General features: G+C 57.6%; 1 protein-coding gene across 1 annotated transcript in view; it reads left to right on the top strand.

The window, feature by feature from the left end:
- Positions 1 to 25,437, top strand: part of HMCN2 (hemicentin 2) — a 143,752-nt gene that overhangs the window by 27,877 nt on the left and 90,438 nt on the right. The window contains exons 7-21 of the mRNA XM_036261616.1: positions 478 to 598; positions 2,503 to 2,766; positions 5,320 to 5,464; positions 5,973 to 6,094; positions 7,939 to 8,211; positions 9,150 to 9,291; positions 9,756 to 9,883; positions 10,483 to 10,596; positions 12,313 to 12,462; positions 17,358 to 17,546; positions 18,336 to 18,431; positions 18,665 to 18,792; positions 20,276 to 20,420; positions 24,346 to 24,458; positions 24,575 to 24,734. Of these exons, the coding sequence (XP_036117509.1) occupies positions 478 to 598; positions 2,503 to 2,766; positions 5,320 to 5,464; positions 5,973 to 6,094; positions 7,939 to 8,211; positions 9,150 to 9,291; positions 9,756 to 9,883; positions 10,483 to 10,596; positions 12,313 to 12,462; positions 17,358 to 17,546; positions 18,336 to 18,431; positions 18,665 to 18,792; positions 20,276 to 20,420; positions 24,346 to 24,458; positions 24,575 to 24,734 (2,290 nt within the window). The remainder of the gene's footprint in view (positions 1 to 477; positions 599 to 2,502; positions 2,767 to 5,319; positions 5,465 to 5,972; positions 6,095 to 7,938; positions 8,212 to 9,149; positions 9,292 to 9,755; positions 9,884 to 10,482; positions 10,597 to 12,312; positions 12,463 to 17,357; positions 17,547 to 18,335; positions 18,432 to 18,664; positions 18,793 to 20,275; positions 20,421 to 24,345; positions 24,459 to 24,574; positions 24,735 to 25,437) is intronic.

Here is a 25,437-nt window from a genome sequence, read left to right as displayed (position 1 = left end):
CAGTGCCTGGGATGGGATCGGGGTGGCCTGGGAGGGACGGGAGCTGCTGCTGGTCGTGCGAATTCATGGAGCGCCCGCTGGGTTCCAGGCCCTGAGCTGGGTGCTGCAGATGGACTGGCAGCGTTGACCCCTGCCCTTGAACCTCTGAGCGTCATTGAGCCAAGGTCTCTGATGGCCAGGGGAAGGCCAGGCGGGGATTAGACATGCTGGGGGACAGACAGGCCCTGCGGGTTTGGGGGGGAGCCAGAAAGGCAGGGCACCTCAGGAGCACGCTCAGCACGGTGCTGAGCCGGGCTCCTTCCAGTTCACCTGGGGAGCGTCGTGCTGGCCCCCGGGGGCAGGTAGGTGGCCCACATGTCTGCGAAGGTGGGGGAATTCCAGGTGCTGATGCTGGGCTGGGTCGGGCTGGCACCTTCTGCACTGGAGACGGGGTGCTGTGTCGAGCGCCCCAGTGATGTGGGCCTGGGCCTGCGCTAGGTGTACAGCAGCGGCCGCCATTCAGTGAGGATCACGGGCATCAGCAGCATCAACTTCCGAGCCGGCTTCTCCACTCAGCCCTCCCTGGACCTCAACCACACCATCGAGTGGCCCCTGCAAGGTACGGCTCCTGGGGCTGCCTGTGCAGAGGTGGGCTGGCCTGAGGGGACGCTGGGAGCTCAGGGCTGTCTGGGTTCCCGCACCACGGGGACCTGAGCCCGGGGCCACGCCCCAGCCCAGGGGACACAGTGACCATCACCCTCAGAACATGCTCCCTGCCCCATGACTACAAGTTCACACCTTCCCCTTCTCCTTGTCAAAACTCATTTATCAAGAGCTTCCGTTTGCCCGTGGACATCAGGTGGGCCCCGTGAGCTGGTGGGTGCGAGCAAGTTGCTAGCTTCCCCGAGCAGAACAGCGTCTTCCTCCAAGGAGCAGCGTCCGATGGACATGCTGACGCCCCGCAGGCTGACAGAGCCGGCAGCCTCGGGGGAGGTTGAGTTGGGGGCACAGGGCCAGTGTCCGGATGGGAGGTTGTCCGCGTGCCCGGCACGGCTCCCTCTGGAGGAGGCTGGCCCCAGGCGGGCAGGGGCTTCTGGCCCGGGCTGCCAGAGCTCCACACCAGAAACACCGTCTGCTGGCCAGATCAGGGGTCCCGACGTCTAGTTGGGAAACACGGTCCCTGTCGTAGGGCCATCCGGAGGATTTTGCTGGGACCAGCTCAGAAGACAGGTGGGGAGGGACATGGAGCAGGTCGGGCACACGCCGGACCACTGAGCAGTGAGCTTCGGGTGCGCGCCAGACCCCGAGAGCTTCTTTCAAGTCCGTGTCTCCGCTACTGTTTGCCTTTCTTATCAGCCCCTGTGGGCTTCCGCCAGGACCACAGCACCAGCCTCAAAGGGGCAGGGCATCTGCTCCCTCATTTTGTGTGTGTTGCCAATAAAAAGGGGCGAGGCAGGCACACTCGGTTTCTGTCCTGAAGCCAGGGGAGAAAAGAAGTCCTTCGTGAGAGCTCCCTGAGGGACCGCTGGACGGGGCTGAGGCCGAACGGTGCCCAGGACAGTCCCGGGGTAATGGGTGGGGGTCACGCGTGACTGGCCCTCTTGGGTTTCCGCTTCTGATAAAGATGTGGGTCCGAGACATTTTTTAAAGAGAAAGCTCAGGGCCATTGCAAACGATAACGAGTGATGGGCACTTGGCCTGGATGCCAGATGCCTAGAGGAGAGGAGAGGCTGCGGCTCACTGGACAGTGGGTGCCCGGACCCCAGGGAGTGGCCACTACATGCTGATGGATGAGGGTTGGGAAACTGCACTGACACACCCGATTTTTCAGAGGAATCAAGTTCTGGATTTTTAAGTGCCTTTTCCAGATTGTTCAATGTCTCTTCAAAAATGTTAAGGTATTTTCTGGACCACACCAACCAAACCCACTTGTCCCTGGAATATGATGCCTGAGAGAAAAAAATTAATAGCTGTCTGAAAGGAAAGAGACTGGACAGAAGTCCCCAAATTAACTAAGGAAATGACAAAAGCCAAGTCCAGTTCTGTGTTCTCTGGGACAGTGTGAAAAGTACTTTTCCAACACGATAGACAAGAAAACCAAAGAGAGACGGAGCAAGAGGCAAGAGGGGGCAGGGGTCAGAGCCAGGGTCCCCAAACTGGGGCACGTTCTCATCCAGGTCATTCCCAGAGCCTGCCTGAGGACAGCCCACCCAGAGTTCATAGAGGGGGGCTGGAGGAAAATGTCTCCTCCCAGTTTTACTCCATGGGAGTCGGAGTATATGGGAAACCGTTGGTTGGATGGACAGTGGTATTTCAGGACCACGGACAGTAGCAAGGCCCCCTCTCTCCTTGTCCCAGGCCCCCTCATGAATTGTCCCAGGGAAGAGAAGTGAGGGAGCTGGAGTCAGCAAAGGAGGGCACATCAGGCTGACTCCTGCCCAGCAGACCTAAGCCCTTTCTTGGGGAGGATCATGGAGCCCAGCACAGATGCCAGCACCTCCCCGCTCACCCTTCCCTTCGCAGGGGTGCCCATCTCCCTGGTGATCAACTCCACGGGCCTGCAGGCCCCTGGCCGCCTGGACTCGGTGGAGCTCTCAAACAGCTCAGGGCAGCCCCTCCTGACTCTGCCCACACGGCCGCTCTCCAACGGATCCGCCCATCAGCTGTGGGGTGGGCCGCCCTTCCATGCCCCCCAGGACCGCTTCTACCTCAAGGTGAAAGGCAAGGACCATGAAGGAAACCCCCTCCTTCGTGTCTCTGGAGTTGCCTACAGTGGGGTGGCCCCAGGTGAGTGATTGGTTCTTACCACCCCCAGATTTCTGTCTCACTTGCTGACCCATGTCCCCCTGGAAGCCTTCTTAGATTAGATTAGATTAGATTAGATTAGATTAGATTAGATTAGGAAGTGTGTGTTCATTAAACTTCTGTTGGAGCAAGCTCTTCAGGGTATTATACTGAGTACTGAGATGCTTCAGATGTAGCCTCAGCCCAAAGATTTAGTACAAAGTCATCCATCCATTTATGCATTCATCTGTTTGTCTATACATGCATCTGTCCATCCATACCCACTCATCCACCCAAACATCTACCCTCCCACCCGTTCATCCATCCCAACATTCATCCACCCACTCATCCACCCATCTACATATCCATCTACCCATGCATCCATCCATTTGTCTACTCATTCATCCACCTACCCATCTCCACCCGCTCATCCATCCGTCCATCCAAATATCCATCCACCTGTCCATCCAGCATTCACTTTGTATCCGTCATAGTGCTGGACCCCGGAGACGCTGCAGGGGGCAGGGCAGTGGTGTGGGTACGGTCTCTCAGTATTGTAGTCACTCTCGGAATCGGAAATCTTGCTAATGCTAATCTAGCCATCACTGCGGTCACTTCCCATGGGACAGTCGAGCCAAGCACCTGCCATGCATTAGCTCATTGAGTGCTTATAACGTTTCTGAGGTGTGTCCCCACTTTATAGATGAAGAAACTGAGGCCACCACCTCACAGAGTTACTTTGAGGGTTCCATAAGCTAAGGCACATAATGAGACAGCTCTTGGGGTGCTCAGAGTCTGCACCCAGGGCGCGGGAATTGTGGACCGGGGCCCTCCACACACGGCAGCCGCTGTAACTGTTACACCTCGTAGGCACAGATCATCTGTGGTCCCGTCCTTGGTCACGTTGTGCTGGCTCCCACACGTGTTGGCTTTTTGCTGGTTTTCTGTGTGTCCCTGAGGTCTCACATGTAGTGTGGAAGCTTCCAGAGGGCAGGGCGGGGTCTCTGGCTTTCCAGCTCTGCCTCTGGCCCTGGCAGGGGCATCTGAGTGCAGTGGCCATTGGCTTCCGTATTGGGCTCCATTCGCTCCTCCTGCCCACTTCCCACGGCGGTGGCCTGCGGGGAGCTCACAGAGGTGGGTGTCACTGACATTCCGACGTCTTTGCTGGGGATCTCAGCGAGGGGCCGCCTCCGTGACATCCCCTTCGGGAAGGGTGGTGCCCATGGTGAGGCGGAGCCTCGAGCCCCCCCACAGTGGGCCCCGACCACCCTCTTCCTTGGCCTTTACAGCTTTGAGAGGTATTTTCAGGAAGAAATTTCAGCAGCAGGATAACAGCCTGTTTCTCTCTCCTGTTCTTTGACATAGATCCAAGAGTTTGGAGTTTAGCTCTGGCTTTTGGTCCCCATCTCAGCTCTAGATGAAAGTGTGTCGGGGGCAGGGACTGTGGTTTGGCTGTTGGCTTCCTATGCCACCTTCCAGGTTCGGGAGGCTGGGAGTTCGGCTCTGGGTCTGGAGACGCGGAGGTGGTGAGGGCTGGGCCCGGGGTGGGAAAGCCTGAGTCTTCGCGCGCGCGCGCGCGTGTGTGTGTGTGTGTGTGTGTGTGTGTGTGTGTGTGTTGGGGCGGAGGGAAGAGCGCGCTGCTTTGCACACAGCTGAGGACGTGGCTGGATGGTTGGACATCTTCTCCCCTGGGGCGTGGCAGGAAGCCTGCAGCATGATGTCACCTGTCACCCTCCCACTGCAGCTCTGTGCTCAGAGGAGGTCTGGCACCTTGTCCAGCTCCCACGGCCTCTCTGGCGGGGATGTGGAGAGGGCAGCACGGGGCTGAGCGCGTGTCCGCGATCGCCCAGCGGGGCGTGGATGTGCCACCGCTGACCCTGCAGGGTAGTTCTCAGACTTTGTCATTGACGGAACGTTAATAGCCAAGGAGGGAATGTGTCACTCCCAAGACCAGGTCAGGCGAGGGGGCAGGGGTGTCTGCTGGGGGCCCCAAGGGTCTCATCACAAGCTGTGAGACTTCACTGAAATCTCTTATCTCAAAAATGCGTGTGAATTTTACATTCGCAGCCACGTGCCAACTGTGCTTATTTTAAATAAAAAAGGCTTCCCTCCAGCGTGTTTGGGTAGAACTGGCCCAGGCAGACGGCGTGGCACAGCCCCCCCCGCCCCGAGTGCCCGTCTGGGCCGAGTTTCATCAGATTCCAGGGCCCACCCTCTGCCCGATACAGTGGGGAGAACGGCGGCACAGACCCACGAACAGGTGCTGCCCTGACGGAGCTTGCCACGCCACTTGCGCAGGCCACGTGCATCCCACGGGCCACCTCTCACCCCTCCTCGTGATAACACGATGAGGTCGTACTGCCATCAGCCCCATTTTACAGAGGTGGACACTGAGGCTTGGAGAGGCGGAGCCACCCACTCTCCGTGACACCAGATGGTGGAGCCAGGGGTTGAATCCCCGCCTTCCAGCTCCTGGCTCATCCCTGCTGGTCTGTCTCACGGAGCACAGGGAGGGGAGGCTGTAGGGGACTCCTGAGTGCTGGTCCTTGCCTCCAGGTGCCCCCCTGGTCAGCATGCCCCCCAGGATCCATGGTTACCTGCACCAGCCCCTGCTGGTCTCCTGCTCCGTGCACAGCACCCTCCCCTACCGGCTACAGCTGCGGCGGCAAGGAGCCAGGCTGGGCGAGGAGAGGCACTTACAGTGAGTGGCCGATGGCCAGCCCCTGTCCTCAGGGCTCCTGGGCCCTGATGCTCTGCAGGGATCTGAGGGGGGCGGTGGCAGGAGAGAGACCTTGGGCTCTGTCATATCGTCCTCTAGGCAGCCCAGCCTGGGCCCCACCCTGTGTGACCAGGGATGGGGGAGGGTGGTCCCTGAGGTGCCCACCGCTGCTGGGCCACCACCTGGTGAAGGAGCCATGGAACCGCCTTAGCTTTCAGAGCACTCACCCCAGGCAGGGCCTTGCCCCACGGGGGTCAGGGCAGGAAGACCCTCCGAGACGCTCCCCTTTATGGATGGAAGTCCAGGGCTCAGAGAGGGGAAGGGACTTGCTCAGAGTCACCCAGCATCAAGTGGAATTTGCATGTCCTTGGCTGCCTACCTCTTCTTACCCAGCCTGCCCCCTGGGCACAGTTCAGAGGAGGGGGGCCCCAGAGAGCTGGATGAGGCTGGGGGACCCTGCCTGGGGTCCCCAGCTGTCGTGTGTCCACAGGGAGTCCGGAAACAGCAGCTGGGAGATCCCGAGGGCCTCCGAGGCCGAGGAAGGCACCTATGAATGCATGGCGGTCAGCAGGGCTGGGACCGGACGGGCAGAGGCCCAGATTGTCGTCACAGGTCTGTCCCTCTGAGGGCCGGTGCGTCCCCTCCCCACCCCCTTCCTGACTTTTCCCTCTAGGATTTCCTTTCGGGGTGTCTCCACCCAAGGGGGGTGTACCAGCCAGCTGCTGGGGACTGTCCATCACCCAGAGTCTGGCGGCCCACCCTGCCACCTGCCGGCTGGCCCCCCGGTCGGGCTGTCCCACCCAGGATGACCTGCGGGTCTCAGTGGGAGAAAGGTTGAGAACCTCGGCTCTGGCCATGCTCCCCCTGCCCAGCCTTACTCCCACCCCGACTCCTTGGTCTGGCCTTTGGGACTTTCCAGGCGCCACCACCCAGCTTGCAGGCCTGACACCATGGGCCTCACGTCTCCACCAAGATGGCCCCCTTCAGCTCAGGACGGTCGGAAATGCCACAGACCACCACACAATGCAACGGGCTTTCTTTTTTAAACTATGACCCTCAGCTGTCAGGAAGGGAAGACAAGGCACCCGACAGCGTGGACATGAGGTCCTCTGCATCCCCTAACCTGACGCAGATTGTCGCTCCCCGTGGGAAGACTGGGACATACAGACAGACCGAGGGGATTGGACCCCGGGCTCCCTCCTAGCCACCTCGACAGAAGTTTTATTTATTGACTTCCTTTCAGACCTTTCTGTATGCGTGCGTGTCAACAAAAATGGGAGATCGGTGTACATGCTTATAACGACCCGAGTGTCCATCGTCGGACAACATAGCGTGGAATGCACATGCTTCCGGCGTGGGTGAACAAAAATGCACTTTTTGTAAATGATGATGGGCACAGAGAAACAGCAGCGTCAGGGGACCTGTCCTATTACTTCGACGTAGCAGCTGCTAGTCATTGGCCACGTCTGTGTTTTCTCCTTTTGGCTAAACTACTTACACTCACACTCAGGGCCGTGCACTCCAAGTCCCTGTCATCGCCTAACGTACTGCAGTCAGCCTCTGTCACTCGTCTGCTCCCCAGCACACCGGCGCCCCAGTATGCGCGCTGGGATATTGGGGTGCATCGCCATAATACATTGGCGTAAATATATTTAAAGAGAGAAGTACATTTCAGGATTCATCTCTTTTTTTAGAAGTAGATTTTCTTGTGTCATATTCTACAGCCACAGCTAATGAAATGAATAGGGGGCGTTAATGCTCTTGAACGTTGTCTGGTCACAGTTCCTCATTTGCCCAGCGTGTCCGTTTCCACTTAGTTTCCACGAGACCGTTTTTCAGTTGCGGTCATTTCTTAGCGGCCGCGGAGGTCAGAGGCTCTTCTTGCCGGGACGTCGCGGTGGTTGGCACACGTGGCCTGTGTGGGCACAGCTTTCTCCCTGCAGGTTCTCAGCCCTGTGTCTCTGGTTGGAGGGTCTCCAGTTCTGTCACCTTTGTGGCTTTTTCCTGCTGAGATGGTGGTTTCTTTGCTCTTCCCTGTCTTGGGGCAGAGGCCGTGGTTCTCTGTGTGTTAGAATAGCCCTGCTGTTTGCCCAGAGAAGAGCTTGGTGCTCATTCTTCTTTTCCTTTTGAGGGTTATTTTTAAACCCAAGCTTTATTCCCAGGGGTGCAAATATCGGCCCCAGGGGTGTGAAGAGTGGTGTAGCTTTTGTTAAATACTGCCGAGCACGGTCATGCCACACAGCCCTTGGTGGGTGTATGGTGGCGACAGGGAAGTGCGCCTTCCCTGGGGGGCACCGTCCCTGACGGTGAGTAGGTGCTGGTGAACCCCTCCGCTGGCCGAAGCGTCCTGAGGGGTTCAGTACTGGGTTCCGGCGTCGGGTCACCACCGGGGCCTGCAGGTTGTCACCTCCTCCGCATCAGCCCCTCAGAGCTGCCCTGTGCTCATGTCCCTGCAGACCCTCCGCCGCAGCTGGTCCCTGCGCCCAACGTGACTGTGTCCCTGGGGGAGACTGCCATCCTGTCCTGCCAGGTCCTGGGAGAGGCCCCCTACAACCTGACGTGGGTGCGGGACTGGCGAATCCTGCCGGCCTCGACAGGCAGAGTCACGCAGCTAGACGACCTGTCCCTGGAGGTCAGCGCCGTCATCCCCAGTGACCGCGGGCGGTACCAGTGCATAGCCAGTAATGCCAACGGGGCCACGAGGGCATCCGTCTGGCTCCTGGTGCGAGGTGAGGCTCTTCCTGCCGTGGCTGTCCTCCTGATTCCACACACTACCCAGTGTTTACCCCCAAAGTCCATCCCTCCCTCCCTCCCTCCGCCCAGACATCACCTCTGGAAGGCAGCATCAACCCTTTCTGAACCTTCAGAGAAAGAGGAGTCTGAGCAACCTAGCCAATGTCTAGTGGTTCTCACTCTTGGGAAGTTCACCCTCTTATCTCACCTAAATTTCTACTGCTGTAGGCCAGGCCAATTTCATTGTGTCTTGACCTTTTCTCTTGACCTTCCTTGTCCGGCCCGCCCACCATATGTAGGACAGGGATGTAATTCTGGAAACTTCTGAAATCCCAGTGATCGGATGTGCTTGGCAGGGCTGGGCGGCACTGACCGGGAGGGAGGAGACAGTTTGAAGAGCAGCTGTCTGGGGGTTTTACAACTTAGAAGTAGCCTTGGGTCTACCAGGGCTTAGACAGGTCCTCCTCCCGGGGCGCTAGTACCCCAAGTGTGAAAGTGGATGCCAGTGACCCTTGGCTGGCTGCCCACGTCTAGGTCACGGGTATGGGAGAGGCGTGTTTGCCATTTCTAGGTGAGGCCTGTCTGAGGCCAGGACAGAACCTAAGTTTGGGGCCATACTGTGCAGGCCTTGGGGTCCGCTCCAGGTCACTGGAGGTGAGAGCCATCCCAGCCCTGGCATCTGCCTGGCATCTCCCTCGGCCTCTCCGAGGTGCTCAGCCCAGAGGGGCCTCCGGGGAGCTCCAGGCTCCTGCTGGGGACACTGGGAAATCTGCTCCCGTGTGCCCTGGGGATGTGCGGGGTGGCTGCCTGGTCAATGCCAGCCCCAAGGGGCCACTCCTGGGGATTCGGGCTCTTCGGTCTCTGCACCGTGGCTGGGACGGGCAGGGCTGGGGCCTGGGACAGCCCGGCTGCTCTGACAGGCTCTTTTCCGCAGAGGCCCCGAAGGTCAGTATCCACACCAGGTCCCAGCGCTTCTCCCAGGGTATGGAGGTGAGGATCAGCTGCTCAGCCTCCGGGTACCCTGCACCCCACATCTCCTGGAGCCATGATGGTCACGCCTTGCAAGAAGACAGCAGGTGAGGGGCTCAGGGCCTGGGGCTCCGGGTCTGGGAACAGGTGGACAAGGGCTCCCAGGGACCTGTCGCAGCCTTAGTCCTGTTCCCCCTAAATGGGGGGCAGCATCGCCCTGCCTTCCTCCTGGGGTCATGTGAGACTCAGGAGTGTGATCACGTTGGGAATGTAAGGATGCCTCAGTGCGGGCTCGGGGTCAGGAGCTACAGCTGCAGAATCCGGCAGACCTGTGCTTGGATCCTGCCTCTGCCCTTCAGGCGGCGTGACCTTGGGCAAGTCACTTCACCTCTCTGAGCCATGTGAATGGAAAAAGACAATGTGCGTAACGTGCTGAGCGCATAGCTGGGTGCAGCGTGAGCAGGATAGGATGGTGGCCCCCGGTGACGCGAATGAGTTTCTTATTGATGACGACGAGTAGCCCTTGCATGGCCTGACCTAATCAGCCCCTTGCTGTTAAACATGACTCCAGAATCCACGTGGATGGCCAGGGAACCCTCAGCATTCGGGGAGTGGCCCCAGAGGATGCCGGGAATTACAGCTGCCAGGCTGCTAACGAGGTCGGCACGGACGAGGAGACGGTCACCCTCTACTATACAGGTACCCGGGCCACGGGCGTCTCAGGAGAGGGACCTCCTTCCCTCCCTCCCGTCCACAAACACCTACTGAGCATCCGCTGTGTGCCAGACAGTGGGGACACAGCCATGAACACATGGCCCTGTCTAGGGGGAGGCACAAAACAGATACATCAGCACCTTTGGGTGGTGAGGGCGCATAGAGCAGGGTGGGGTGATTGATGGGTGGCGTGCAGGTGGGGTGAGGGGAATGGCTGGCACAGGACCAGCTGAGGACAGTATTGCAGGCAGAGGGATGGGTGGGGTAACAGCCCTGAGGTCAGTGGAGTGGGGGACAGAGCAGGGCTGGAGCCCATGGAGGGCATGTTAGGGCCTCGCAGGGTGTTGGCTTTCAAGGCAGGTTCAGTGAGGGACAACAGGGGGTTGGCCCAGGAGTGACTGGCTTTCACTGGAGGTCCTGAGTAGGAAGCTTGTGAAAAACCAGCTGTGGCCACATTTTTCTGGGGTGACGTCCCCAGCTGGTGGGGGGTGGGGAGGGGACAGAGTGCTCCACCTCTGTCCCACCCCCACCCCCAGCTGTTCTAGGGAGTTTGGTACCAAACTTCTCATCTGCCCCCCACACAGACCCACCGTCGGTCTCTGCCGTCAACGCCGTGGTGCTGGCCGCTGCGGGCAGGGAGGCCGTGCTGGTGTGTGAGGCGTCCGGGCAGCCGCCACCCCGCGTCATCTGGTACAGAGGTGGGTGGGGGAGGGGCCTGAGGAACTGTCCTGCCAGGGCCCTGGCAGCTTTCCAGAGCAGCCACGGGGCGGGGCACTCTGAAGGGGGGGTGTCGGGGAGAAATGGCCCATTTCAGCAGGCCCCGCCCCCCAACCGAGTCCACACAGCTGGTGCAGATGGCTCAGGAGTGAGGAGCAGGTTTGACTTCGGCTCCCCGGTGACCTGGGTCCATGTTGAGAGCGGGAAAGCCCAGAGGGTGGTGTGAGGATGAGATGGGTGTGTGTGCGTAGAACAAGCCCCGCGCCAGGGCCGCACTTGGTTCTTAGACATGGTGACGACGGGCTGACCGAGAGATGGGAGCAACGGCAGAGGGTTCTCTGTGCTGGAGGCCCAGCTAAGGTTGATTGACGGGAGCTCTTCTTGCGCCCCCACCAGTGGATGTGGGCGCAGGGCTGCTGCCTCAGTCTTTCTAGGAGCAGAAACGGGGCTCCTTCTCAAGTATCAGGCAGAGTCCCCCATGGCGCCCCTCCCACGCGGACTCACCGCATCCTTTGCAGCATCTGTCTGTGGTCTCGGTAGAGCCAGGACTTTGAGAAAGGCAGGTCCTAACTCAGTCCCAGCAGGCGGTATGAGCTCAGACTTTGAGCACTTTGTCCAAGGTCACCAGCTAGTGGGTGGCAGAGGCCTTGGGACCCCTTGTTCAGTGCTCATGTCACTGCATGTTCTGGCTGAGAGCCCCCCCAGCCCAGCCTTGGAGCCTCTTTTTATTTATTTATTTATTTTAATCCTCACTGGAGGTAATTTTTCATTTATCTTCAGATAGAGCGGGAGGGAGACAAACAGGGAGAGAGAGAGAAACACTGATGCGAGAGAGACACACCAATTGATTGTTTCCCATAGGACACCAACCAGGGCCAGGACCAAACCACAGCTGAAGTACAGGTCCTTGACTGAATCGAACCCGCGACTCTTTGGTCCAGCCAGGGCAAGGAGCCTCTTTTTAAAAGGGAATCTTTCAGCCCTGGCTGGTTTGGCTCGGTGGTTGGAGCATTGGCCTGCGGACCAGAGAGTCCTGGGTTCGGTTTCCACTAGGGGCACGTACCAAAAGTAAATAAATAAATAAAAGGGGATCTTTCAATGGGATGTGATTTATCCTTCAAAAGGAATGAAATTCAACTTGTATGACAGTGTGAAGACAGTTAATGCCACTGAAGTGTACATGTTAAAATGGTTAAGATGGGCCCTGGCCAGTTTGGCTCAATGGTTAGAGTGCTGGCCTGCAGACCCAAGAGTCACAGGTTCAATTCCTGGTCAAGGGAACGTACCTTGGTTGCAGGTTGTTGTGCGTGAGGCAAACAATCGATACAAGAAAGATGCTTCTCTCTCCTTTCACTCTATCTGAAAAAATCAATGGAAAAATATCCTCAGGTGAGGATTAAAACAAATGTTTTTAATTGTGGTAAAATACACATAACATAAAATTTCCCATCGTGACCATTTTAGGTGCACAGTTCAGTGGCATAAGTACATTCACGTTGTACAGCTGCCTCCACCATCCACTTCCAGAGCTCTGGCAAAACTGAAACTCTGTCCCCAGACTTGGGGGGAACCTGTCCCCACCGCCCCAGGCCTCCGCCTTGTGAGTTGCAGGAGCCCAGGGTCAGGAGCATCCTGAGCCCCCAGCCTCCCACGGCAACCGGGGGTCCTTGCCTGATGCTTTCTCGTCTTTGATTCAGGTGGCCTTGAAATGATTCTGGCCCCCGAGGACCCCAGCTCTGGGACGCTTCGGATCCCGGTGACCCAGGAGAGGGATGCCGGCGTCTACACCTGCCGAGCTGTCAACGAGTTGGGCGACGCCTCTGCGGAGATCCGGCTGGAGGTTGGACGTGAGTGTGCACCTGTCCCTGCCTGCCTGCCCCTCCACCCGCTTCTGAGCAGGGGGCAGAGGACTCCTCCAGGCAGCCGGCCAGAGCGGGGGCCGTGTCCTGTGGGTCCTGAGCACCTGGGGACAGGGGAGGTCCGAGGGCGGCGGTGTGTGCATGACCTCTTTTTTCCCCTTTACATTGAATTTATTGGGGTGACACTGGTTAACAAACTTGTACAGGTTTCAGGTGCGCAATTCCACAACACATCATCTGTGCACTGTACTGCGCACTCCCCACCCCACGTGAGGTCTCCGTCCGTCACCATGTACCCCCACACCCCCTCTCCCTCCCCCACAGCCCTTCTCCCCAGTGCATCACCTCTTGCTATGTCAGAATTGCCCCCAAACATTGTGTCTTAAAACAATAACATTGATTATCGCTCAGTTCTGGAGGGTGAGATTCTGAGCGCGGCTTAGCGGGGTGGTTCCGGCTCCGGGCCTCACAGCATCACAGCTCATTCATGCGCTGGCGGGGGCTGCATGGCCGAAGGGCTGGCGGGCAGGGGGGCCCACCCGCAGCCCACTCATGTGGCTGCTGGTGGGAGGCCTCGTTCCTTACCACGTGGGCGTCTGCAGCAGGCTGCTCCTGACAGGCTTCCCAGGAGTGAGGAGGTGGGGGCGGGGGCAGAGGCGGGGGGGAGCAGGGAGAGAGAAGGAGAGGATGCCAGTTAGTGTGGCTCAGTGGTTGAGCATCGACCCATGCACAAGAGGTCACCGGTTCAATTCCTGGTCAGGGCACATGCCCAGGTTGTGGGCCTGATCCCCAGTGGGGGGCATGCAGGAGGCGGCCAATCGATGTCCTCTCTTATCAATGTTTCCATCTCTCTTCCCCTCTCTCTCTTAGATCAGCAGGTCTGATGGGCAGAGAGGGTGCTCCAGGGAGGGCTGCACCTGGCATTCCCATGGGCATCGTCTTCGCTCTGTGTCTGGCTTCAGCAGAGCCTTATTCCTCTGGGGCCAGGGCTGACTGCTGCCCGTCCTGTGGCTCCCCGGCCAGCCATTGGCTTTGGGGCCATCTCTCCATGGCAGAGGAGGTGGCTGGCATCCTACAGGCGGGCATCTGGGGGCACTGGGCCACTGTGGCCTCTGGCTTTTAGGTCAGGGGTGGGGGTGGGGGAGACAGGCCCAGCACCTGTGTGGTGCTGATGGGAAGTTGAATTTCCTGCCCATCTGGGTGGCAGCTGTGGGCAATCCTTCCTGGCTGGGCTGGCAGAGCCCTCCTTGGCCAAGAATGGGTGGGCACCCTGCCCACCTCCTGCTGTGGAATTGAGAACTGCCCTCCTGCTGTGGGACAGCGCGTCCTGCGTCTGGGTCCAGCTTCTGCTGCTTATTCGGCCAAGTTCTTGGCCTCTCTGAGCCTCGCTCTCCTCGTCGGTGAAATGGGGACGATAGTGACAGAGCCTTGCTCGCAGGGTCCTTGAGGGGTGAATGAGACACTGGATGTGTTCAGGGCTGGCATGGCTTATATGCAGTGCCCTTGCAGTGGGCTGGGCGGAGCTGGCACGGCCCGTGGAGGCAGAGTGGGGTCCACTGGTTTGTGCCATGGCTGGTGGCTGGGCAGGCACCCCCCGAGTTCAGTGCCCTTTCTGCTACTTCGAAGGCCTGTCCTTAAATGGATGTGTACCCCTCCCTCTGTCTGCCCCTCACCTCCGTCCCTGCTTCTCAGTCCCAACCTCTTCTGGGCTCCACCTTGCCCATCTGTACCATCTTTGGGCCTGAGACCTCTCCCTCCTCCTGGCTCCAAGCCTCGGAACTGGGGGATGGCGGAGGAGACTGGGGGGCCACAGGGCCTCAGATGATGAGAAAGAGCCCTGGAACTTAAAGGATTTGAACCAGAATAAAAATAGAGTTACCTCTCTACAGATGGGGAAACTGAGGCCCAGAGTGGTGAAGGGGTTCACTCAGGGGTGCCCAGTGCGGCAGGGCAGGGTGGGGGGCCTGCAGGCCGGTGTCCCTGGCCCTGGGGACCTAGCAGGGAGGAGGGGAAGCTAGCACTTCTCACATGATCACTTCTTGGCAACTGTGAGAATCCACAGGGTCTTTTTCCAGAAAGTTCTGGAGTGAGGAGTGGTCCCACCAGCTGGGGCCAGTTAATAGCACCCACAGCTCCTACGGGGTGGGGTAGGCAGAGGGAGTCCAGGAGGCCCAGCAGGAGGTCCAGGGCAGCCCTCAAGGTGGCCGGACCGCCTGTCCTGCCCCCTCCCAGGCTGGGGGCTGGCATTCTCCATGGGGCCGTCCCTCTTCCTGCAAATTCCACGCAGAGCCACCTCCCACGCACAGGCGGCTGCAGCCTTGCCCGATGGGCCTGTTTGGAGCCCCGGCAGCTGCCCCGAAACCTGCCTGAGGCCAACGTCAGAGGGCAGATGGAGGGGGGCCGGCTCACCCCTCCCTGGGTTACTGCGGAGGGTACGTGGGAGGCTGTGCCGAGGGAGCTCAGAGCGCGCAAGCCGAGGGAGCTGAGCCTCGCATCCGAGGCCCTGGGAAGAACACCCGGGGTGGGGGGAGCCCAGCCCCCGACCCCCCATGTGCTACAGGACTCAAGGCCACCCACCCCTCCTCCAGCCAGTGAGGGGGCCAGAGGACCTTCACCCTGATATCTGAGGGTTCTGGGGTCCTGCCTTATTGGGGGCTCCAGGTGAGGTGTGGGGGACAGCTTCAGAGGAGGTGAGTCACAGTTTTCTGGGCAGGGTCTGTGTGAGTCTGGGATCTGGCAGGTTTGGGACTCACCCTGAGAGGAGGCAGGGCTGGGGTGCAGGGGCGGCTGAGAGCCTGGGCCCCCGCAGCAGGGCTCTGCCCCTGACTGCAAATTGTGCCCTTGGGCAGGTTTTCATCTCTCTGACCCTCAGTTTCCTCATCTGCACAATGGGGGTGGTGACGATACCAGCACATGAGTTTGCTGACACTATTAATGAAATCACATTCCTGGAAGCACGTCACCGTGCCTGTCACTTAGGCGTGCAGAATGTTACCCTTTGTACTTGTCATTTGCTGCCAGGCTGTTCGGGGCCTAAGGAGGGAGCCGGAGAGGGTAGATGGGAGGCCTGCCTGGAGCGGGTTGGAGCTGGGACCTGCAGGTAGGCTGGGCGGAGTGGAGAAGGCAGGCTTTAGGGCTTGGGGGGATGGCAGAGCCATGCGCCGGGCCCAGGGCCCTGCAGGACAGTGACCCCCTCCGAGGCTTTCTGGGATTCTGGGTCGCAGCTGCCAGGCCCCAGTGACAAAGAAGAGGTGCTTGGGTGGGTCCAGGACCGTCTTCCTCCTTGTAATTTTCCAAGTTGTGTTTCTAGTTCCCTGGAACTTCCCAGCTCCCTGAGGCCGGGAGGGAAATTTGACGTCATGATTTGGATGGATGGGGGGATTTCTGGAAAGAGGTGGAGTGTTTTCCATGGTGCTGGATGCGAAGTGTAATGGAAGGCTGGGGGACCTTCCTGGCCACGGGCCTGGGGACAGGGCTGCGAGGCCAGTGTCCAGAGGCTGCAGGAGACAGGGCCTGGGCCTGTCCGGACAGGACCTGCCTCTGGCCTGCTGAAGGGCTGAAGGGTCATGGGAGTCTCTTTGGGGAAATAACTTCTCTTTCCTCTCTGGTTGTAAAAATAAGACAACGCTTAGCCCTGGCCAGTTTGGCTCAGCGATTAGAGCGTCGGACCACGGACCAATGAGTCTCGGGTTTGATTCTGGTCAAGGGCACGAACCTTGGTTGCGGTTTGTCCCCGGCCCTGGTCGGGTCGTGGGAGAGGCAACCAGTTGATGTGTTTCTCTCACATCAATGTTTCTCTCCCTCCCTCCCTTCCACTCTATCTGAAGATAATAGAAAATGTCCTCGGGTAAGGATTAAAAATAAATAAAAATTACACTATTTGAAAAACAAAACAAAAAATAAGATAATGCTTGGAGAAAAAGTTTGGTAGAAGCATTACGATCTATTACCAGTGGTGACCTTGGGGAGAGGCATGGGATATGGGGTGCGTGGAGCAAAAATTAGGGCAAATACTCACGTGTGTTTAGATATAAGCCAGGTGAGCAGGAAGCTGTGTTCAGAAATGTCCTAGTGCAATTATTAATTCAGCCTTTTCACTCTCAAGTGTCCTCATTTGGACCTCAAAGTGTAAGGTCATGTTATTTCTACAAAGCATGTTTGGATTTTGCAGTAGCCTTTTATTATTTTTTTTTAATATTTTTTCTTTATTGATTTTAGAGAAAGGAGGGTGAAGAGAGAGATAGAAACATCAATGAGAGAGAACACCGACTGGCCACCTCCTGCATGCCCCCCACTGGGGATCGGGCCCACAACCTGGGCATGTGCCCTGAGTGGGAATCGAACTGGCAACCTCTTGGTGCATGGTCAATGCTCAACCACTGAGCCACACTCGTCAGAGCCTTTTAGATGCTCATTCCAAGAAGTCCAGCAAACAGAAAAATGTGGAGAAGAGATTAGTAATGGCTTGTAACCCCCCATGAAGTTGGCCTTTTGGGGTGGCGTACCCAGAAGGGCCGTGGAAATGGTTGCTCAAGTCCAGGACACCAGGACACCTGCTAAAGAAAAGTGCCTGTGGCCCAGGAGCAGGGTGACGGGGTCTCCGAGGCTCCTGTGTCCGGGTTGTGACTTGCAGCCCCTCAGGGGTAGGCTTTCCGGGAGGCGTCCCTGCCAGGAACAGGCGTGGTCCCCGTGACCCCTCAGGCCTGTACGCGAGTGGGAGCTCTCCAGGGTGGGTCCCGAGCTCAGGCTGGCCGCGGAGCCCTGGATGGACTCGGCCCCAGGTTCACGAGGGCCAGGCTGGAAGAGGGGGAACCTCCCAGAGATTGGGAACAGTCCGCTGGGGGCTGTGTGGTCCAGCACCATGACCAGTCACCTCCCTGCAGACGCGCCCCGGCTGATGGAGCTGCCGCAGGATGTCACCGTGGAGCTGGGCAGGAGCGCCCTCCTGGCATGTCGGGCCACAGGCCGCCCGCCCCCTACAGTCACCTGGCGCCGTGGAGATGGCCAGCCGCTGGAACCCGCCCGGGGCGGCAGGACCGGGCAGCCTGACTCAGGCATCCTGTTCTTCGAAAGTAAGGGCTTGGAGCTGGGGGAGGGGGGAAGGGGAAACAGGAGGACTCTGACCCCTGAGCCCCCATTTCGGGTGGCTGGGAGCCAGACCCTGAGCCCCATCACCGACCGTGGGTGATGCAGGGTCGTGTTTATCTGGGTGACTCTGGTCAAGTCATTTCATTACCCTGACCCGGTCATAGTAACGATAGTGACAGTCTACCATCTGAGTTTACTAACGGACCCACTAAGGGACTGTTGTATGAGCAACACACAGGAGGCACTTAGCACAGCTCCTGACACATTATAGACATTAGCCACCACCACCACCATCATATCACCACACCATCACCACCACCACCGCCATCACCACCACCACCACCATCATCACCACCATCACCATCACCACCACCACCGCCATCACCACCACCACCACCATCATATCACCACCATCACCATCATTATCACCATCATCATCATCATCATCATCATCACTACTCCTACTAAAGCTACTCTTTGCTATATGCTGGGCTGCATGCTGGGCACAGCATTCATGCCATCTTATTGACCCTCCCAATCACACTACAAGGTACAGGTATTGGTAAATTATCCCCATTCTACAGATGAGCAAGCTGAGGCCTTCTCACCCTTCCATGGCCCCATCCCTGTCCTCTCGGCCATCCAGCCCTCCCACCTAACCTGCAGGGTCAGGCTGTGCTGAGGGCTCCCTGTGCACGGGGCATTGGAGCCGTGGCGTGCCCCCGTGCCCCCGTGCCCCGACCAGTCAGGCCTGCCTCTTTCCTGCCCCTCAGGTGTGGTCCCTGAAGACCAGGCCCCATATATCTGTGAAGCTCAAAATGTTTTTGGGAAGGTCCAGGTGGAGACCCGGCTCGTGGTGACTGGACATGGTTCGATGGGAGCTGGAGAGGTGGGGGAGGTAGGAGGTGGGGACACCCCAGGGAGGCCCCCCCGTGGCCCCCTGTCCTTTGAGACAGATGCGTCCATGGCCAGGTATTCTGAGAGGAGCATCTGGACCCCAGCTTCCTGGGCAGGTGCCCTGAGGAGGGGAGGGTGGAGCCTTTGTTCCCACAGACCGCCCACAGGAATCCAGTGTGACCAGCATCATGTCCTTTCCCCCCAGATGCCCCCCAGATTGCCAGCAGTGCCGCCACCGTCCGGGTGCTGGAGAGGCAGCCCGTGTCCCTGCCCTGTGTCATCCTGGCCGGGAGGCCCTTCCCGGAGCGGCGCTGGCTCAAGGCCGGTCGGCCGGTGAGTGCCGGGCTCCTCCCGGTGTGGCGGGGCGGCCGGGCAGAGGGGCTGTCCTATTCACACCTCGGCCTCCGCTCTGCTGTTCCCTGTTTTGGAACATCCTTGTCCTCCTTCCTCTCTTCCCTGCCCCTTCCCGGAAGCTCCTCTCATTGTGCTGAGAGCTCTGTCACCCTCTCTAGTCCGGCTCGGAGCTCCGGGGAGGAGCTGGCCCCCGTTAGTGCGGAGGTCCGGGGAGCAGGAGAGCCGGGCCGGAGGTGCTGTGTGCTGCTCTGCTCTGCTCCCGGGCAGGGATGTGTGTCCTGTGCGGTCGGACACGCCCGGCTGCCTAGCGCGCTCGGCGGCGGCTTAGTCCCTCGTGGATCTGGTGTCCTCTGTTCTCTCCCCTCCTGTTCACTCCTTCGCCCCTGTCCTCAGACATACGGGGTCCTTGTGCTCTTGAAGCTATAAAGAGGAGCCCTCACCCCATATTACTTCAAAGCACCAGAGACACTGACCCTGACGGAGGTGGCGCCTGTGGAGCCCTCTGTGCGTGGCCGCCCTGGTCCTGGCGCTGCCCGGCCTGGTGCAGTGCAGGAGGTGCTCCTCCAGGAGCGTGCACTTGGCAGGGCTGATGGTGACAGCCTCGCGGTCAGCCTGTGTAATTAGACGTGACCCGAGGAGGACCCTGGGGGGTGTGGGCTGGCCGGTGTGGAGCCTTCCCAAGTCTGGTGGGCACGTGGAGAGGAGCGGCTGTTGTCCTCATCAGTGCCAGCCAGGGAGTGGCTGAGATGCAGGCCTGTTCTATTTAGCTCAGTGGGGACACCCAGGTCCCCTGTCTGCTCGCTGCTGGGTACAAGGACCAGAAGGCCCCTCAAGCTCGCTCAGTCCGGAAGGGCCTGGTACTGAGATGCCCAGGAGCAGAGTATGCAGCCAGACTCACAGGACAGGGACCCTGCCTGGGGATGAGGTTTTGGGCTGGACGTTTTCACGGAGGTTGTCCCAGGCCTGTTCTGGATCAGTGTTCCCCGCCACCCGGGTGCTGATGGGGACCTGGGCAGCGGCCAGGAGCTGCTCTCCCTGGGACCACGTCTGATGTGGCCACACCTCTGCTCCGCTCTGCATGGCTCGCCCCGCAGACAGGTCATCCCGCCTCTCTGTGGCCTCGGTGTGGGCGGGCCTCGGAGCTCCTGCCCCTACTCACGAGAGGCTCTGGCCCCAATCCACGCGCCCAGGAGAGGCTCCCACCGACCTGGCCGTGGGAGCGTGGGGTGAGGGCAGTGCCGGGGGTCAGGGCCACCTAGCCCTGAGAATCTGTGGAGGTGGATGAGTCTTAGGGGAGGGGTGGGGGCTGGGCGGTCACGGCATCACCCTCCACCCCCGCAGCAGCCGTCTCCATCCAGCCTGTGTCCTGCTGGCTGGCGGGCAGTGTGGTTTCTGAGGGCTGTCTCTTAGCTGGCCCTGAATGGGGACTGTGGTCCAAGCTGATATTCCTCACCCTCACCAGCTCCCCCCTGGCAGCCGGCATTCTGTAAGAGCTGACGGCAGCCTCCACCTCGACCGGGCGCTGCAGGAGGACTCGGGGAAGTACAGCTGTGTGGTCAGCAACACGGCCGGCTCTCAGCACAGGGAGGTGGAGCTGGTCGTCCAGGGTGAGTTAGGGCCCCAAGGCTGTGGGGTGGGGCTGGGGCTGGCCGGGAGGGCGAAGGCATGTGGGGGGAACTTGATCTTGAATACCTTTGTTTAAAAAAAAAGTGCACAGCCTGGCCAGTGTTGCTCAATGGTTAGAGCATCAGCCCGAAGCCCAAAGGGTCATGGGTTCAATTCCCAGTCAAATCATGTACCTGGGTTGCAGGTTTGATTCCCAGCCCTGGTCAGGGTTGTGCAGGAGGCAACTGATCAATGTGTCTCTCACATCAATGTTTCTTTCCTTCTCCTACTCTATCTAGAAATCAATGGAAAACTATCCTCGGGTGAGGATTAACAACAACAAAATATTGCACAAGTAGTACATAGTCACTGTAGAAAATTTGGAGATTGGACAATTAAATAAAAAATACTCCTAGAGTCCTGGCCGGTTTGGCTCAACATTTAGAGTGTCAGCCTGCGGACCAATGAGTCACGGGTTCGATTCCGGTCAAGGGCACATGCCTTGGTTGCGGTTCATCCCCCGCCCTGGTCGGAGTGTGCGGAGGGCAACCAGTTGGTGCATCCCTCTCATGTCGATGTTCCTCTCTCCCCCCACCCCTCTTTCCCTCCCTCCTACTCTGTCTGATGATAAATAGAAAAATATCCTTAGGTGAGGATTAAAAAAATATATATTCCTATAATACCAATAGCTAAGAAGAACCAGAATAATTTTATACTTTGGTGTGTGTCTTTCATACTATATACACACATGAGCAGCGCACACATACCCGCTATAGGTGTAATACATTGTAGATAATATACATTATATATTCTTTTAAAAAAATCTATTTTTATTGATTTTTTTAGAGAGAGGAAGGGAGAGGGAGAGTGTGGAACTGGGATCCACTGGCCTCCTGCACGCCCCCTACCGAGGATCCAGCTCTCATCTGCCCTGACCGGGAGTCAAACCGGCAATGTTTTGGTGCTCGGAATGACGCCCAACCAACCGAGACACGCTGGCCGGGCTAAAGGACATATTCTTTTTTTTTTTTTAATCCTCACCCAAGGACAATTTTCCCATTTTTTGTTGTTGTAGTTGTTGTTGTTCAGATAGAGTGGGAGGGGGAGAGAGGAAGAGAGAGAGAGAGAGAGAGACATCTACGTGAAAGGTACCATCGAGTGGCTACCACCTGCACAACGTAACCAGAGCTGGGGACAAACTGCAACCGAGGTACGTGCCCTTAGCGGGAACTGAACCCGAGTCTCTCTGGACCGCAGGCCGACACTCTAACCGCTGAACCAAACCGGCCAGGGCAAAAATATATTCTTTGTATAAATTACATATGGCTCTGTGGATGAGCGTTGTCCTGTACGCCAGAGGTCGCTGGTTCGATTCCCAGTGAGGGTAATGCCCACGTTGTGGGCCTGATCCCCGGTGGGGGGCACGTAGGAGGCGACCAGTCGATGTTCTCTCTCTCTCCCTTCCTCTCTCTCTCAAATCAGTAAAGAAAAAAAATAATTAAAATAAATAAATAAATTGCATATGCATCTCCATTTCTATCCCTCTATCTGTGAGTTCTTTATAAACACATACAGATTTTAAAGCCAAGCTGGGGCCACGATGTTATATTATTATTCTGCAGCCTGAGTGTTTCACGGGGCACAATATCTTATGACTGTTTTCTGTCCGTAAATTCCCAGAAGCATCGGTTTAAGACTATGTGTCCTGCTTGGATGAGCCATGAGCAGCTGACCTGTCCCCTCCCCGGACAGCCTGGGGGTGAATGTCCTGTGCCTCCACTTTTGGCCCCAGGACCCGGTCTTTCCTTAGGATAACCCTTAGTGTGGAGTTTTTTCCAGTCATGGGGATGGCACATTTCTACGGCTTTTTGTGTAATTTGCCCTTGCAGTCTCCCACGCACACACTGGGGTCCCTGTTTCCCGTCACCCTCATACCCAGGCACCTCCATTCCCTTTCCTGTAAGACAAGAAATTTAAAGGAAGTTTGATTATATTTTGTAATTTACCGAGTATGTTAATACCTTCGTTAAAAAATTTTTTTTTGTTTCATAAAATCCCCAGGGGTTGAGCGGGAATAATACATTATTCCCCATTTTTTAGGGAAAAACCAAAGTTCAGGAGAAGGCGGAGTCTAGAGCTTGGGTGTCTGTGTCCCCATGGTTCTGACGTGGCCAAAGGTTGGGCGCAGGCCGCACGGAGACCTCTGTGTGGTTCTGTGTATGTTTCACTTCGTTTTCAAAACTGCTCCAACAGGGGGGGTTCTAAGCCACCCCTTCTGAGATAGGGAAGCTGGGGGCGTGTGAACAGGCTCGGTGGTTCTGGCTTCCCTCCCCTCCCCCACCCTTAGAGATCCCGGTTTTTTTGTTGTGTTTTGTTTGTTTTGTTTTTGTTAATCCTCATCTAAGGATATTCATTGATTTTTAGAGAAAGTGGAAGGGAGAGAGAGGGAGGGAGAGAGAAACATCCATGTGAGAGAGACACATCAATTGGTTGCCTCCTGCATTTGCCCTGACCTGGGCTGGGAATCGAACCTGCAACCCAGGTACATGCCCTTGACCAGGAATCGAACCCTTGACCCTTCAGTGCTCGGGCCAGCGCTCCAACCGCTAAGCAACGCTGTCCAGGGCAAGGTCCCGTTGTTACGCTTGAGAACCTGGATGGTGCCCAGGATGGGACCGCACTTATTTCGAAGTTCAGTCATTCTGTGAATACTATTTCCTGCCATGTCTCCTCTGTCCACCCCCAGGGAGTGGGCGACGAACTGGGCTTAATTTAGCTGTTTTTGCTGATCAAGGAATATGGGTGCCAAAGAGTAAATTGTTTATCCCAAGTCCCTGAGCACGGAAATGGCTGGCTGGTTCCCAGCACAGGCTGCCCTCTGTCTGGGGCCTGAACATATAGCAGTGGGGGCTGTGGGTACTTTGTACTGTACGGTTGACATTGTTGTTGTTTTTATTGATTTTTTTTTACTAGAAGGAGGGAGAGAGAGAGAGAGAGAAACATTGATGTGAGAGAGATCCATCAGTCATCTGCCTCCTGCACGCCCCCTGCTGGAGATCAAGCCTGAAACCCGGGCATGTGCCCTGACTGGGAATCGAAACAGAACCTCTCAGTCCACGGGGTGATGCTCAATCCACTGAGCCACACTGGCTGGGCAACATTGTTGTTGTTAAATTGTGGTAAAATATACTCGACACAGTTTACCATTTTTAAGGGCATGAAGTACATTGTTGCGGAATCATCACCTCGATCCATCTCCAGAACTTTTTCATCTTCCCAGCTGAAACTGTCCTCATTAAACACCCACAGCCCTGGCACCCCACCCACAGCCCCTGGCACCTCGCCCCCTGCCCCTGCACCCCACCCCCAGCCCCAGCACCCTGCCTTCTCCGTCCTGTCTCTATGGATTTGCCTACTCCAGGCACCTCAGACAGATGGAATCACACAGTATTTGTCCCGTGTCTGGCTTATTTCACTTGGTATATGTTCTCGAGGTTCATCCGTGTGATAGCATCAGATTTGTGTTTTTTTAATCTTCACCTGAGGATATTTTTACATTTATCTTCAGACAGAGGGGGAGGGAGAGAGAGAGAGAAATATCGATGTGAGAGAGACACATCGACTGGTTGCCACCTGCACGACTCCAACCAGGGCTGGGGACGAACCGCAGCTGAAGTACGTGCCTTTGACTGGAATCGAACCTGGGACACTATGGTCCGCAGGCCGATGCTCTAACCGCTGAGCCAAACCGGCCAAGAGCACATCAGGTTTTTACTCCTTGTTAAGGCTGAATAATTTTCCGTATGTATATACCGCATTTTGTTTGTCCATCATCCGTTGATGGCTATTTGGATTGTTTCCACCTCCGGCCATTGTGAATAATGTTGCTACAAACTTTGGTTAATGAAGCTGGTTTGTTTCTGAAAGTGCCGCCTAGAATCCAGTCCAGTACCACCCACCATGTCACCAACGAGGGGGTTCCAGCCTCTCTCCCCTGCGTGGCCTCAGGAGTCCCCACGCCCACCTTCACCTGGACCAAGGTAGGCGGAGCCGGCTGCCACCGACCGTGCCAGAGGGCAGGCCCAGTGCATCATGGGGAGGGGAATGATGCACGTGGGTGTGGTCTCTGCTGATGTCACCAGTGGCTCTACCACAGGAAACCAGTGTCCTGACCTCTGGCGGTCCCCGCTACAATGTGAGCCGGGATGGCACCTTGACCATCGCCCAGCCGTCCACCCGGGATGCAGGGGCCTACGTGTGCACAGCCACCAACACCGTAGGCTTCTCGAGCCAGGAGATCCGGCTTTCTGTCAACAGTGAGTGGTGGCTGCCCTGTCCTGGGGGTGCTCGGCAGATGCAAGGACAGGGGCCTGGACACTCTGACCTCACCAGCGCCTTCCCTGTACCCTCTCAGCCCTGCCTCCAGACTCTTCCCGCAGGAGGGCGCGTGGGCCAGCACTGTCCTCTCTCAGACCACTGTCCCCAGTAGGGTGATTGTCCCCAAGAGCAGTGCCCACGCACCTATGAGTGAAATCATACGTGTTCGTCTTCCTCCGTCACAGCCCTTTGCAACCAACACCCTGGGGAAGACACAGCCTGCACGGGAGCCTCGCCCCCCTCTGTGGTGCCCCCTTGCTAGCCTCTCTTCCCGATGCTCTGTGCCCACACCCTCTGACTCCCTTTCCAGTTTTTGAATGGTCCACAGTTCCTCAGGGCCTTTGCACGTGCAGTGACCTCGTTTAGAATGCCCTTCCCCCACTCCTGGCCCAGCTGACTTCTCCCATCCATCAGGTCTCAGTTCTCCCCGATTCCTTGGGCCGGGTCACGTCACCTTGTTGTGGAGGGTGGACTGTACCCTTTGTAATGCCCATCACAACTGCGATGAATTACATACCTGTGGATGAGCTCTCGGTACCAGTGTTCCCTGTGTGCCCTCCGTGCTGTGAACACAGGGCAGGACCTGTCCTTGCTGCGGTTTCCCAGCGGTCACCCCAGAGCTGGGCACACAGTGGCTGTCTG

The sequence above is a fragment of the Molossus molossus genome, unplaced genomic scaffold, assembly GCF_014108415.1.
Source record: "Molossus molossus isolate mMolMol1 unplaced genomic scaffold, mMolMol1.p scaffold_m16_p_14, whole genome shotgun sequence".
NCBI classification, from domain to species: domain Eukaryota; kingdom Metazoa; phylum Chordata; class Mammalia; order Chiroptera; family Molossidae; genus Molossus; species Molossus molossus.
The sequence above is the reverse complement of the archived record's forward strand: the minus strand, read 5'-3'. Positions and strand labels throughout refer to the sequence as shown.